Here is a 16,347-nt window from a genome sequence, read left to right as displayed (position 1 = left end):
AAGGTAGATAATTTTCAAGGTGAGCGCTGACCCACATCTCCTTCCCAGGGGACGCCAGCGTTCACTTCCGCTCTGGTCCGCTGTGTCCCGTAGGGTGCATTCTCGTGCCCGGCCTTAAAGGGCCAGCGCGCACACGTGGGAATTATCATTAATTAGCCCATGATCACTCTGGACTATAAGAAGGGCCTTGCCTCTTTGCTCATTGCCTGAGCATTGTTGTGTTTTTCTATGTTAGTCTTGCAAATGGTCCCTTAGTGTTATCCCGTTCCCAATGTTCCCATGCCCTGCTACCTGTACACTGTATCTCGTGCTATTTGTTCCTGTGCCTTAAACCTGTCGGAGTCATGTTGTGCCACCGGTTCCGCCTGCTGTGTTACACCACGTCTGCTGTCAAGGTAACATCTGTGCCTAGCCGTTGCTACTGTCTGAACCACTACCGGTACCCTTATGCTTGGACGGCCCAGTGGGTCCACATACCCACAGATCGTGACAGATATTTATTATTTTGCCAGTATCCGTGCAACGGTTTCGGCCATATCCTTGACCTTCATCAGGCACTGTAGTATGCTGGTTCCTGCAGAATGGCGCTTGTACAGACGCGACTGGCCGCAATGAGAGGCCAGCTACGTCTATACAAGCTCCATTTCGCAGGAACCAGCATACTACAGTGCCTGATGATGGTCAAGGATATGACCGAAACGTTGCACTGATACTGGCAAAATAATAAATATCTACCTTGAAAATTACTCCCATTGGTGTACATTGTACGTTTTTATATCTTACTGGGTTGGGCCCCTACATATGCACCCGCCTGAAAACCTAGTGCTATCTGAACCTCGACAAACTCGAATGTTCTATAGGTGTGACCATCTTAATAGTAGGGGTAAAAGGTGGCAGGCATTTTGTGCCTACATGCATCTGACATGTATGTTAGTTGAGCCCTCGGTGTGGGCTATTTTCAGTTTGTTTAGCCAACGGGTTCATTTTACATCAGATTCAGTTCTTTGCACAGCAAAGTTGTTAGTTTTGTTGTGATAGCCTTAAAAGAGCTGTCACTCAAGGCTCTCGTATATCTTGCCTGCATCAGTAAAGATGGGAATGAATCTCTGTGAGGAAAAGGCTCGCTTGTAAAGTTGTGAGAACATTGGAATCGTGATTCGGGTGAGAGCCAGCTCTGTACTGGCAGCACACTTGTTCCCGCTCTGAATGTTTTCCTAATTGCATTTTCCATTCTCATGTACATTGTGTATCTGGCTGTACAGTTTGTAAATTTCTATAAACTCTGGCTTGTTTATATCCCTGTGGATCAAATAATTATGTATGATATTTACGTCTACAGCAGTACATCATCTATGTATTTATTCCTTTGCTAAAACAGTGTGTTTTTAAATGTGGTCACTACAGCCGAGGTTCTGATCTCAGGTACTGTATGAACTGGTGGGACTGTGTTTTTTCATGTCTATAGAAGCTGACATATGTTTATATGGACTTATCTAATCCATAGAGCTGCTTGTATTTATGTTCACAAGTAAAGTTCTTATGTTTATACAACTGATGTGCGAACATAAAGACTGCCGTATGTTCATATTAATGTTTATACAACATTCAGCCATAACATTCAAACCACCTGCCTAATATTGTGTAGGTGCCTCATGCCGCCAATCAGCTCTGACCCATCGAGGCATAGACTCCACAAGGTCTCTGAATGTGACGTTCACAGCAGATTGTTTACATCTTGTAAATTGTGTGGTGGGGCCTCCATTCAATGGACTATTTTTTCAGCACGCCCCACAGATTCTCAATCCGATTAAGATCTGGAGAATCTGCAGCGATGCAGATTTGATCAGAATTGAGCGTTCAGGAGAGAGAGGGTTTGGAGATGAATTGACAGGGAGCTTGTCTGACGAAACGATCTCTAATTTGCGTCTGGCAGCTTGTATTGTATTGTAATACATGCAAGCTGCAGAAACGAAACCCTACAACCTTTTTAATTAAGATGAAGTGTAAATATATTTACAAAAATAATACAAACCAATAAATAAAATTGCTGCAAAGGTGTTCGTAGTTAAAGGGGTTATCCGGGGACCAAAAATTACACTGCAATAATATATTTATACTTTAATTAAAAATTCTGTTCTAAATGGTGCAGTTCAAACCTCATTCTGGAAGTGCTGGAGCTTTTCTAATAATGGTGATGACGCTCCGACACGGGCCCACGTGACTGGGCTCTTGCTTCATGTGCTGTTCGTGGACATGACCGCAAGGGGCTGTCACATTGCCTATTGCTTGCGTCCCGAGCAGAGCATCAGCTAGCGCTTTGCTCAGGAATTCATCTGATGCTCTGCCTGGGGACTCCACAATTTCTGATGACATCACTGTCCATATATGGACAATGACGTCGGCAGCACTACTAGAGTCTCTGAGCAGAGCATCAGCTGATGCTCTGCTCCGGGACTCAAGTACTGCTTTGCTGATGTCATTGTCCATACATATATGGATAGTGACGTCGGCAGAAGTTGTGGAGTCCCCAGGCAGAGTATCAGCTGATGCTTTGCTCGGGGACTCCACTAATGGGAAACCCCTGAATTGACCAAATATGGTTATCGGGAGCAGTGCAAGAGTCCCGAGCAAAGCACTAGCTGATGCTCTGCTCGGGACTCAAGCAATAGGCAATGTGACAGCCCCTTGCGATCATGTTTACGAACAGAACATGAAGCAAGAGCTCAGTCACGTGGGGCCGTGTCGGAGCGTCATCATTATTAGAAAAGCTCCAGCACTTACTGAATAATTCATGAGGTTTGCAGTGCACCAATTAGTACAGAATTTTTTATTAAAGTATATTAGTAAGTTACTTAGTTTCACATAAATATATTATTGCAATGCAATTTTTGGTCCCTGGATAACCCCTTTAAAGGCTATGTGCAATCATAAGCATAAAGATTTTTGCTCCAGGACCTAAATTGTGACTATATCCCAATTGTCTTCATGTCTATGTCTATCATTACTGAGTAAAGAGAGATCTTTCTGTAAATAGACTGTTAAGAGTGCTATTTCTATATGCCCTATTGCAGGTAAATCTAGCTTAAAGTCCTAAAATAAGGTTATTTCCAGGTCCATTCAAGATAAAAAGGAAGTAAGTGGGAATAGACCATCGATCCCATTTTAAATCTTTGCTTTACGACACGCTGCTAGTAAACAAGTTGTCATTCAAGCCTTAAACGTTTTCTCTACAGATTTACAGTTATCAGAAGTTTTAGTATGGATGTTGAATCAGCCAACTATTCATGTCAACTCGACAGAATTCCCTTCATACTTTTATTTCAACACATGTGCATTTACTGTTGTTGTTTCCAACCTGCTATTCTTGGTTCATTGTCTAGCCAGTTGTGACTTTTCCCACCATTTAAATGTTGGTGCATGAAATGTTTTCATGAAAAAGAAATCGCCCTTTCAAAATCCAAGCAAAGAATGTAATTTTTCTTTTAAAGGGGTATTCCCAGAATCGGCAATTTTCACCTATCACGTGAATTGTCTGATCGCGCTGGGCCTTACCGCAGGTTCCCCACCGATTGCGAGAATATTGGTCCTGAACCCCCTATGCCTCCTTAACTGCTGGACTGCAGTGAGGAGGACTTTGAAAGGAGCAGCGATCGAGCATGCTTGCTGCCGCTTCACTCAAAGTCTACTGGAATGATGGAAACAGCCAAGTACAGCGCTTGGCTGTTTCCGCCAGTCCCATAGACATTGAATGGAATGGCGAACGCTTGCCCGGGGCTGGTGGGGCCGCCAGCAAGTAGACCATTATCCTGTATCCTGTGGATAGGTAATAATTGTCGATTCTGGGACAACCCCTTCAAGGAGTTGTCTCATGAAAATAAACCCCTTTTTAAATGGAAGCTGGTCCTGTGATCAGATGTGTTGGTCAGACATTTCCACTGTAGTAGTATTACATTAGGCCATTCAAGTGAATTGCTGTCATGTAATGCATGGACGGCCCGGGTCTGCTAGTCCTACGAATACACTTATTATCCTGTATATTTTCCTTGAAATGTCGCTGTATTTAAAACATAAGCCAAGTTATTTGAAAGGGGACAAAGTTGGCTGTGTTACATTATGACACTTATTTACTGTAATGGGATGGGGTATTTCCTTTTACTGTAATCACTTGATGTCCTTGGCCCTAGTAATCTCTGTGTTTGTATACAGATGTGTGACTTAATCTTCAGGAAAAAGAAACTAGTCCATAGTTTGTTTTGCTCTGCGCAGTCCTGTACTATAGTCAGTCTATTAAAGTGTAACTAAACGTTCAACAAACTTCTGACATATAGTGACATGTCAGAAGTTTTCATCGCTGGGGATCCGAGCACTGAGACCCCCATCGATCGCTAAAACGAAGCTGCAGAAGTGCTCGTGTGAGCGCTGAGCTGCTACGCTTCTGTTTGGCTTTTCTTGGAAAGCCTATGTATCGGCGTACGGGCACATAGACTTTCTATTGAGTCCGCACACCAACTGCTCGGCTTTCCAAGAAGAGCCGAACAGAAAGCAAGTTGCTCAGCGCTCGGACGAGTGCTCCTGCCGCTTCGTTTTACTGAACAGTGGGGTCTCCGTGCTCAGACCCCCAGCGATCAAAACTTATGACATGTCACTATAACGTCAGAAGTTTGTTGAACGTTTAGTTACCCTTTAAGTTGTTGTATTTTTTGTCCGTCAGCAGTTCATTTCATGCATATCCCTTCTTTTTTTCAGGTCTGAAATTCTGTACTGCTTAATTTCCTCATTACATTATAGAGCTCGGAGCTATGTTTTTTTTTAGATAGAGCTCGAAATCCCCTGCTTCCCTACTCATAACCACAGTTACTGAAACGCTTAATATTAGACTAAAATCCCACAAGCGTACCTGGAAGCTGCTCCCTGACTAGTGTAGTCGGAACTTGGGTGATGTCTTAGAAATGGTGAGGAAGATTAGCACAGCAGAGCGAGAACAGATTTCAGCGACACCATGAAGTCTTGTCGGAGAGGGATTTGAGCTACATTGCAAGAGAAATTTGGCAGCAGGCAGGGACAATGAATGACTGAGAATGTTATTGAGCTGGCACAGTCTAAGCCAGGGGTCTCAAACTTGGCCGGGTAAGTGGGCCACACATAGAAAAAATTTGAAGCTGACGGGCCGCATTACTTTCAAATTTGATCAAATACAAAATTATTGTTAGTCATTTAGTTACTTGAACTACTATAACAATACTACATTACTATAACAATACAACACTACTACAATAGGTTTTTAACTTACAGGAAATTTGTGAGATTTACTCCACGTGCTTATTTTAACAATCCAGTTTAAGTGTTGCTAAATGCAGTCTTGCTGCTCAGTTGGCAGCATTTGGCAAACACAAAAATATTAAGATTGGGCAGCCCCTATTTAGAGTGCTACAGTGCCCTCTGTAGATACTGCCACCATCCCTCATACATAATGCCAAAGTGCCCTCTATAGGTAATGCCAACCCCCGTAGATAATTCCACAGTGCCCTCTGTAGAGTGCCACAATGCCCTCTGTAGATAATTCCCCAGTGGCCTCTGTAGATAATTCCCCAGTGGCCTCTGTAGATAATTCCCCAGTGGCCTCTGTAGATAATTCCCCAGTGGCCTCTGTAGATAATTCCCCAGTGGCCTCTGTAGATAATTCCCCAGTGGCCTCTGTAGATAATTCCCCAGTGGCCTCTGTAGATAATTCCCCAGTGGCCTCTGTAGATAATGCCCCAGTGGCCTCTGTAGATAATGCCCCAGTGGCCTCTGTAGATAATGCCCCAGTGGCCTCTGTAGATAATGCCCCAGTGGCCTCTGTAGATAATGCCCCAGTGGCCTCTGTAGATAATGCCCCAGTGGCCTCTGTAGATAATGCCCCAGTGGCCTCTGTAGATAATGCCCCAGTGGCCTCTGTAGATAATGCCCCAGTGGCCTCTGTAGATAATGCCCCAGTGGCCTCTGTAGATAATGCCCCAGTGGCCTCTGTAGATAATGCCCCAGTGGCCTCTGTAGATAATGCCCCAGTGGCCTCTGTAGATAATGCCCCAGTGGCCTCTGTAGATAATGCCCCAGTGGCCTCTGTAGATAATGCCCCAGTGGCCTCTGTAGATAATGCCCCAGTGGCCTCTGTAGATAATACCCCAGTGGCCTCTGTAGATAATGCCCCAGTGGCCTCTGTAGATGGTGCCACACATATCCCCCTATAGATAGCTCCATTGGGGCTCCCTCTAGGAGTGGAATTTCCAGCCAAAACGGTCAGCAACGCACTGGCTGGGCATCCGGTCCAGGAGGAGCCACTGACGTCACTGTCCATACACGGACAGTTACATCAGAGACCTCGTCTATCAGCGGAATCCTCGACCAGAGTTCTTTGGTTAGGGATTCCACTCCTAGAGGGAGCCCCAATGAAGCTATCTATAGAAAGGGGGTGTAGCGCTTCTGTCCACAGGGTGGGGTGTGTGGCATGTCACGATCTAGAGGGGGTAGGTGAGGCTCTACGCCTTCGGCCTGCTCAGCGGGCCGCAGATGACCGCTTTAGTGGCCGCATGCGGCCACTGGCCCGTGTGTTTGAGACCTTTGGTCTAAGCAATACCATGTTTTTTTCACCTGTAACCCCTGCAAAGAGTTATGGACATTTGCCTAGTCCCCATTAGATGGTTGGGCTGGAGATGGCGAGTATGACGCATTTCAAGGTCAAACAGACCCAGATTGGTAACGTGGGTAGCATTAGGTCCAATAATCTGAGTATCTGGAGACAAGGTCAAGTTCAGGCTAGAGGCCATACACTGATAAATCAGATCAAGCAGAGTCCAAACTAAAGTGGGTCAAATATAGGGAAACAACAGGAACAAACGGCAGGAAACTCGCCACCATGACTGATAGCAAAGCATTGCAACACTGGAGAGGTTCCCCTTTAATGTCCAGGGGTAGTGACGTCACACGCCTTGCCAGGTCCCGATTCTACGGCTGGAGCCGGGCAGCACAGGCAGAGGACAGTCATGGCGCCTTTTAATCATGGTGACGTCACGGCTTTGGATGGGCCAACGTAACTCCCACCGGGCTGAGAGAATACTGCCGCAGCTCGTATCGACCCGAAGCTGATAGTTACAGGATAACATTCTGGCTGCCTTCAGCTACATCTAGGGGGAGCTTTCTGAAAACAGTTTTATGCAGCCAGACTTTTTTATCATTTAACTCTTGGTACAGTATGAAGGGAAGCAGAGAATGTATCAGAAAAACAGGTTACCAGTTCTTAGGAAGATATGTTGTGAAATCATCACAGTAGTTTACATTGAAAAAAAAACAAAATGATGTTTAAGCACATTTGTTGTCCTTTTTATTACCATTTGGGTATCTTATTATGATCATATATATTGCTTTATAAAATGCAACTACTGTTAAATCGTAATGCAGATATATAATACAAAGTACTATAGAAGAAGTTAACCTTGATCCAGCCCCAGCTCGGTGGAGGTAACCATATTTTCATCACCTCTTGCCATATTCCATATTGGTGTATTTTGTATTTACTCTACATTGTCAAATGTCTGTTCACATTACATTTGGGCTCTACATTTCGTGTAGACGTTGGGGAGTCCTCCCAGCATATGTGCCGCCGTGCACATAGAGAGTGTCCTGTTGGCGTATGTTTGTCTGGTATCTGTTGATATTAGTTTTTTTTCTTACTGTATTGAAAAGTATAGTCGGCTACACATTTCTAACACCAGGCAATCCCACAAAACAGCCATTTACCACATGGAAATTTGCTTCATAATAACAATAAATAAATTAATATATATTCTGGTTTTTTCCCTTCTAAGTGTCCATTTACACGTTTCAATAAAATAGCTCATCTTGCCAGTAAGTGTATGAATAGAACAATGAAAAGCATTTTGTTGTCCTTTCCATTTCATTCCAATGGGGGAAAACAAAGTATTAGCATTAAAAAGCATTCATAAAATAAATTTTATTGTTTCTGGCGCAACAGGATCGTGCACTGTATTCATCCTGGATCCGTCTGGGGAAACTTTTTGCATCCAGTTGGCTGATGTGGTAGAAGACAGACTGTACATGTTGGTTTTCTGCAAATTTCCATCAAAACTGTACATTCTGCTCTCTCAAACTGTACTCATAAAAAGGACCATTTTTTAATATATATATATATATATATATATATATATATATATATATATATATATATATAAGCACATGGGGCAATAAAGTACCCACTTTTTTTTTCGTAATACTTCGGAGTGCTGCCTATTCTTTGAATTTTGTATAGTTGGGATCCTGGTCTGTTTCCTAGGGCTTGTACCCACACTTGATGCTGGATTCGTTTTTTGTATATATATTGCCAACAACAGAGCACAAATGTCTAAAAATAGTTACTCAGAAAAGGGGAGTTATTGTACTAACTAAACAATCAGATTCTTGTGTGGTAAGAAAAAAATGCAAATAAAGAAGTAATTTTTTATTAATTTTAACCAGTAATTCATAAATTGTAGATCAGATTATTCAACTTACATAATGAAGATAAAACCCCTTTGGTAACACACACTGTACAGTCAGAGCAGCCTGTGTGTCCTGAACCTTTGTCATCTGAATACATGTATCAAAGCGGTGCCTATGAGAACTGTATTGTTGTTGCCAATGTAATCATTTCTCAATTGAAGGTTAGAAAGATGCAGGAATAAGGTATCTGGGCAACACAACATGACTTATACATTAGCCCCAATGGCGGATCATCATAGGGCGTTTTGGGCGGCCGCCCGATGCTCCCAGGGGGCCCATCGCCGCCCAACGTACAATGTCGTTTGGCTGCGAACTGCGGCAAAAACCGAGACGAAACGGCATTGTATATGTCCTGCAGAAAGACCTTTAGATATAAGGTCACATGACCTCACCTCTGAAGTTCTTACTACTGTTTAGAGACCTGCTGGTCACATGACCGCAGGTCCATGAACAGCAGCAAGACTCCACAGAGAAGACTGAGGTGAGCTGCTATGTAAGTATAAGCGGATGGATTTGTTTAAGGGGTCTGTATTTAGGGGGTCAGGTTGTAGGAAATCTCTGTATTCTACATATCTTTGTGCACCCAGGACTAATAGACAAATGTATGTTACTATTCCCATTGTCAAGAGGAAGTGTGATACGGTCAGTGATGGTTGGAGACTGTCAGTATGTAGGGACACAGCCAAGGGGAATCATTACAACCATGTGCCTATGCTCGCACAAAAAGGTGGTGTTCACTATAGACACAGCAGAGCGGCGGTGGAAAAGGGGGGCTCAAGTTTGTGGAACAGCCCAGGGCGTATGGTCTACTTAATTCGCCACTGATTAGCCCTCCTGTTTTTTCAATAAAGTGGTTGTCCCTTCTGGACAACCTCTCTTAGGGTATGTTTATATGGCTAATTTTGGTGTGTAAAACGCCAATATTACGCTCCGAACACACTTGAAATACGCCTACAAACAGTTTGCCAAAATCTATATTATCACTGAATTTAATAAGTGGGTTCCTCCAAAAAACAAATGGTATCACAGATTAGAAACTCTTCATAAAACATAACCTTTATTAATTATAGTACTAAAATTCTCAAGGTAAATCCATTGATCTACAAATACCCCTGACACCACCATGGCTGATTCAATGAGCAATCCACAATTCTCACCTGGAGTATCCAGAACAAATGTGTCTCTAGGTGGCGTGGTACCATACGCCACCTATGGATATACTCCTGGGATACAAAAAAATATATATTTTCCACGCCTCCCCAGGAAGTTATTACTGACCATGTGGAATTCCAAGCCCCCATCTTCAGCTGCTACAAACCAGCATGCTTTTTAAAATGGATGATCCCCCATCTGTCTGTTCCTCTATCAGCCAATTATCATCTTTACTCTCAGGAGTCGTGAGTTGTAATCTGGCACAAATGCGCCAACATAAGCAAATATATTTCTTATTGTTTATGTATCTGTACCTTTGCAGGTTTTCAAATAAACACATATTGGCCAGTATGAACCTGGATGAACCGACTAAGTTGGGGAAACGCGTTGGCATGAAAAGTATTCGTGTTATTGGTGTATGCAAAAAAAAAATATTTTTTTTGTTTATTGGCTACACTAAGTGGTTTTTTTTTCTATCCCTGGAGTATAGCCAGAGGTGGCGTATGGTACCACGCCAACTAGACACGTTTGTTCTGGATACTCCAGGTGATAATTGTGGATGTCTTTATTTGTATTAGTTGTATATTTAGTCCTATATTTAACCCCTTCAGACCAAGCTCATTTCTTAAAATCTGACGTGTCACTTTGTGGTAATAACTTTGGAATGTTTTTACCTATCCAAGCGATTGTGAGATTGTTTTCTCGTGACATATTGTACTTTGTTAGTTGAAAAATTTGGTCGATAAATTCATTGCTTACTTGTGAAAAACACCAAAATTTAGAGAGAATTTTAAGAAATTATGATTTTTCTCATTTTAAATGTATCTGCTTGAAAAACAGATACTAATACCACACAAAATCGTTACTAATTAACATTTTCCATATGTCTACTTTGTTTGCATAGTTTTTTTTGAACGTTCTTTTATTTTTCTAAGAGGTTACAAGTCTTAGACATTTATCAGCAATTTCTCCCATTTTTAAGAAAATTTCAAATGGCTATATTTTCAGGGATGAGTTCAGTTCTGAAGTGGCTTTGAGGGGCCCATATATTAGAATCCCCCATAAAACACCATTTTGAAAACTGCACCCCTCAAAGTATTCCAAATTCATCATCGGTGTATCCGGGTATATGTAAGCTGGGCAGAGTACATCAGGGTATATGTAAGCTGTGCAGAACACATCAGGGTATATGTAAGCTGTGTGGAGTGCATCGGTATATATAAGCTGTGCGGAATACATCAGGGTATATGTAAGCTGTGTGGAGTACATAAGGGTATATGTAAGCTGTGAGGAGTACATCAGGGTATATGTAAGCTGTGAGGCGTACATCAGGGCATATGTAAACTGTGAGGAGTACATCAGGGTATATGTAAGCTGTGCGGAGTTCATTAGGGTATATGTAAGCTGGGCGGAGTACATCAGGTTATATGTAAGCTGTGCGGAGTGCATCGGTATATGTAAGCTGTGCAGAACACATCCGGGTATATGTAAGCTGTGCGGAGCGCGTGAGGGCATATATAAGCTGTGCGGAGCGCATCAAGGTATATATCAGCTGGGCGGAGTACATCAGGTCATAATAGGATAATGTAATACTGGGGTAAATAAATAAAATTATCCATCGATAGTGACGTACACTTTGAACCAATCCTTTATGCAGAGGCCAGCTTTTTGGGTGCAGGGGTCGCGCTTCTAAAGGGTGTCTGTGGTATTGTACAAAATATCCGCACTCCAGCATCGCCTAAACTTTGACTTCTTCAAGCACAGACCCCAAAATTTTATACTTTCCGCTCCATTTACAGGGTCTACCAGTGGGGGCTAGCAAATGATGACGTGGGGTTTTAGGTAAAAAACTGCTGCACATATAATTTAGTCTGGGCTGTCGTTTTGCATTATTGCGTTCCAAGAGTCATAACTTTTTTTATTTTCCCGTTGACGAGCTGTGTGAGTGCTTGATTTTCATGGGACGATCTGTAGTTTGTACTAGTATAATTTTGGGATGCATGAGATTTTTTTTATCAATTTTTGTTCAATAATTTTTGGAAGGTGAGGAGACCAAAAACCAGAAATTCTCGAACTTTTTTTTTTATACATTTTTAATGGCAGTATAAACAACATGTTTACTTTATTCTGCAGTTCAATACGATTATGGCAATACCAAATTTATATAGTTTTTATATGTTTTACTACTTTTACACAATAAACACTTTTTTCGAAATAACAATGTTTTAATGTCACCATATCCTGAGAGCCATAACTTTTTTATTTTTTGGTCCACGGAGCTGTGTGAGGGCTTGTTTTTTTGTGTGACAAACTGTAGTTTTTATTGGTACCATTTTGGGGTACTTGCGACTTTTTGATCACTTTTTATCCCATTTTTTTTTTTTAACAATGTGACCAAAAAAGGAAATTCTGCCATTGTTTTTTATTTTTATTTTTTTACGGTGTTCACCATGCGGGAAAAATATGATAATTTTATAGGTCAGGCTAATACGAACGCAGTGATACCTATTATGTATGGTTTTGGTTTTTTCATTTTTTTTACTTCTAATTATAAAGGACTTGATCAGGGAAACAGGGCGGCCATTGTTTTTATTACGTAGAACTTTTATTTATCTAAAACTTTTTGTAAACTTTTTTTACATTATTTTTTTTTTATTTTTTTACACTCACTAGGGGACTTGAAGATCTGATCTTCTGATCCCCAGTACAATACAATGCACTACTTTATGTATGTACTTGTGTAGTGCAGTGTATTGTAACTGTCATTTTACAACTGCCTTGGGCAGGACCTAATATCTTTCGTGGGGGCCAACGGGGTACAGATGGAGCCCCCTCCCTCTGTTAATCACTTAAATGCCGCTGTCACTATTGACACTGGCATTTAATGGGTTAAACGGCGGAGATAACTGTGATCGCCGCCGTTGCAGTGGGATGTCGGCTGTACATTACAGCTGACACCTGCTGAAGATGAAGTGCGCACAGCTCCTGTGCCCGCTTCATCCTTAGAGCGTTACTGTACGCCCATTTGTGGGAACGCAACGCTAAAAAGGATGTACAGTAACGCCCATTTGCGGGGAGTGGTTAATAAAGGTTATGTTTTATGAAGAGTTCCTATTCTGTGATACGATTTCAATTTAAAAAAAGCCTTGTAAAAATACACCACATAAATGCCACCTCGTAAAAATCAAGTGGCATGTCACTTCTTGAAGTGTTTTATAAACTGATATTTCAGTAACACTACAAAAAAACACTTCAAAAATACATTTCAGAAACATTTGCAAAAATCAAAAGCGCTTTGAAAATCAGCTCCAAAAACGTCTGGATTGAGAAGCTATTTTTTTCTTGAAATTGGCCTCGTATTTTTCTGCCTCAAAAGTAAGCTGTGTGAACATACCCTTCTGTCACCTTGAATAAAGTCACCTTGGCGATCAGCTGTAAATTGCCAGGGGTTGGTCTGTACGATAAGCGCATTATTACAAGTTGCATATTCAAACAATTGGACGACCATTTAATACATGGTAGCATTGGGTCAGCAAAGACGGCAGACCCTTTTTGCAGTGGCTCTATGCTGTGGCTCATAGTGGGGGTCCCGAGCTGGAAAAACCTCCCCTCTACATTGTCTGTGTTCTTGTGTTTTTCAGATAAAAATGTTTTTTTAATGATAAGTCACTAATGATCTAAAAAAATACAACTTTATTCTCCTCGTAGACCTGTCCTAACCTTCTCCGGTGTCTGGCGGTATGTCTCAAGCCTCTGTCTTGGTCCAACTCTTTTTTTTTTTTTTTTTCTTTTTTTTTATTCGATCTATGGTCTCAGCCAGCTCATTAACACTTTAGGGGTTTCAATATCTTTTATGACTGTGACACTAATTTATTTCTCATGTCCTGACTTTTCTTTCTTTCTGTACTAGCTGTGACACTTATCTATCAGCCTCCTGCTTCCTGAAACTCAACTTGGACAAAACTGCGTCCATCAACTTTCTGCAATGTCAGCTTACACTTTACCTGAACAATTACAGTACATATATCCACAATAATTCGTCTCGCAAGAACACTGTATAGAGATAATATTCCACTCAGCCGTGCTTTTATAAACTGCACATTCAAGCACTTTCCACTTCCTGTCACCTCCAACACTAAAACATTTCTTACATCTGCTCTTTCCTCACCCATGATACAACCATCATACTTGTGTAGACTCTCAAAAACTCTGCTGCACTGAAAGTTCCCAAGAGCACAGTAGCCTCCATATTTCTTAAATGGAAGAAGTTTGGAACAACTAGGACTCTTCCTAGAGCTGGCCGCCCCATCAAACTAAGTAATCGGGGGAGTAGGGCCTTGGTAAGAGAGGTGACCAAGAACCCAATGGTCACTCTGGCTGAGCTCCAAAGACCCTGTGTGCAGATGGGGCAAACTGCAGCACTCCACCAATCTGGGCTTTATGTTGAGTGGCCAAAAAGAATCCTCTCCTCCGTAAAAAAAAAAAAGCCTGCCTGGAGTTTGCAAAAAAGCACCTAAAGGACTGTGAGAAACAAGATTCTATGTTCTGATAAAACCAAGATAGAACTTTTTGGCCAAGCGTCATGTCTGGAGGAAACCAGGTCTGCTTATCACCTGCACAATACCATCCATACAGTGAAGCATAATGGTTGCAGTATCATGCTGAGGGGGTGTGTTTGAGAGGCTGGAACGGGCAGACTAGTCTGGATTGAGGGCAGATGAATTGAGCAAAGTACAGTGATATTCTTAATGAAAACCTGGACCTCAGACTGGGCCGAAGGGTCATCTTCCAATCAGACAATGACCCTACACACACAGCCAGGACAACACAGGAGTGGCCCAGCTAGAGCCCTGACTTGAACCCAATCGAACATCTCTGGAGGGACCTGAAAATGGTTGTCCACCAACGGTCCCCATCCAACTTGACAGTGCTTGAGAGGATCTGCAGGGAAGAATGGCAGAAAATACCCAAATCCAGGTGTGCAAACCTTGTGGCATCATCCCCAAGAAGACTGGAAGCTGTTATTGCTGCCCGAGGTGTTTCAAGTCCTGAGTAAAGGGTCTGAATACTTACATCAATGCAATATTTTAGATTTTCTTTTTCAATAAATTAGCAAAGATTACGAACTGTTTTCACTTTGTCATTAAGGGGTATTGAGTGCAGAATGATGGGGAAAAAACATGATTTTTTTTATTTTAGCACAAGGCGTAACAAGAAAATGTGAAAAAATTGAAAGGGTCTGAAGACTTTCCGAATGCATTGTACACATTAGATCTAAGTTTATTTCAGGTGGCGATCTAATTTGTATGGAGTCACCCTAACTTTAGGGTAAAAATGGCAGGGAAAATAAGGATGAGGCAAGTTGGATTTCAACATTCCAGATCCTTTGTTGTGCGGGCGTTAAGCCGCTTCCTGACACTTCTAGAAAAAGTCAAGATAGGCCATCAATATCTGATCGGTTGGGGTCCTACTCCCGGCACCCGCACCGATCAGCTGTTTTGAAGTGGCTCCGGTGCTCGTACGAGCACTGTTTGCCCTTCATTCCTGTCACTGTACTGTGAATAGGACTGGTCAACCCTTTAAACTATCTAAAGATTATGACTAGCTTAACATTCTCCTCTGGCGGTAAAGCCTAATTGATCTTTGTTTTTCTTTTCACAGATTGCGTGCACTGCCAAGAAGATATTGTTTGGAATGCGGTCCTGATATCATTTTAAACATGAGTAAGTTTTGATGTCACAACGATTTTAGTATATCTTTTTACTGCTAATGGTGTTAAATGACTTGTTTCTTGCATTACAATATTCTTGCATTTTCGTGGTAGTGGAACACAATAGAAGAAGTCTTGGGCTTAAACAGTATTTACCCTGTAAATTTAGGAGACCATGACCTTGCAGAGCCATCAAGGCCATCTTGCATCAACTTGTGGATATTTTTTCCACAGAAATAACTTTTGTGCTTTGTACTACTGTTGCCACCAGCAGATGCATTGGGCCTCGGGGAAGGAGGAGATCTGCATGGTAGAGGGGAGAGAAACAGGCGTCCCCCCATTGTGAAGTTGGTTGATTAAAGTAATGAATTTCACTAACCTGGAGGTATTTTGCAGTAGGCATAACTCCACTGTAAGAAGGTGTATTGAGTACCCATAGTGCGGCTGATCGAAGCTACCTTGCACTGTTGGATATTGCTTTTGGAGAACTGTTGTACTGGTCAGGGACATACTTTTGCTATGTTCTAGTAAATAATACAGTTAGCTGTGTGGCTATTCGAGAGTAATCAGATGTTCCTGCTATCCAAGGAAAATATCTGCAGACAAAGAGGCTGTGAGTTGTTTAAAGAGAATTTCCAAGGTGTCATATAGGAGTCCAGTGGGCGGTCTCAACCATTGATTGACAGCCTTCCCTGTATGAGTGTGAAATTGCTGCCAATCACTGGGTAGGACCGCCCACTGGACTTTTAAGCCAACACACAACCTTATATCTATCTTCTCAACTGTTCCTGCTCTAGAACACAGGCTGCCCACAGATCGGACTGGATGTTTAACGTGACAGTTTCACACACACACACACACACACACACACACGCACACGCCTCACTCCACATCTCCTGTTAGGGTATGTGCACACACACTAATTACGTCCGTAATTGACGGACGTATTT

At 42.1% G+C, this 16,347-nt stretch overlaps 1 protein-coding gene across 1 annotated transcript in view; it reads left to right on the top strand.

Moving 5' to 3' along the window:
• LOC142651997 (mitogen-activated protein kinase kinase kinase 3-like) overlaps window positions 1-16,347 on the top strand; it is a 141,851-nt gene that overhangs the window by 50,600 nt on the left and 74,904 nt on the right. The window contains exon 2 of the mRNA XM_075827333.1: window positions 15,349-15,410. Within this exon, the coding sequence (XP_075683448.1) occupies window positions 15,349-15,410 (62 nt within the window). The remainder of the gene's footprint in view (window positions 1-15,348; window positions 15,411-16,347) is intronic.

The sequence above is a fragment of the Rhinoderma darwinii genome, chromosome 5 (genome assembly GCF_050947455.1).
Source record: "Rhinoderma darwinii isolate aRhiDar2 chromosome 5, aRhiDar2.hap1, whole genome shotgun sequence".
Taxonomy (NCBI): Eukaryota; Metazoa; Chordata; class Amphibia; order Anura; family Rhinodermatidae; genus Rhinoderma; species Rhinoderma darwinii.
This window is presented reverse-complemented; position numbering and strand designations above follow the sequence as displayed.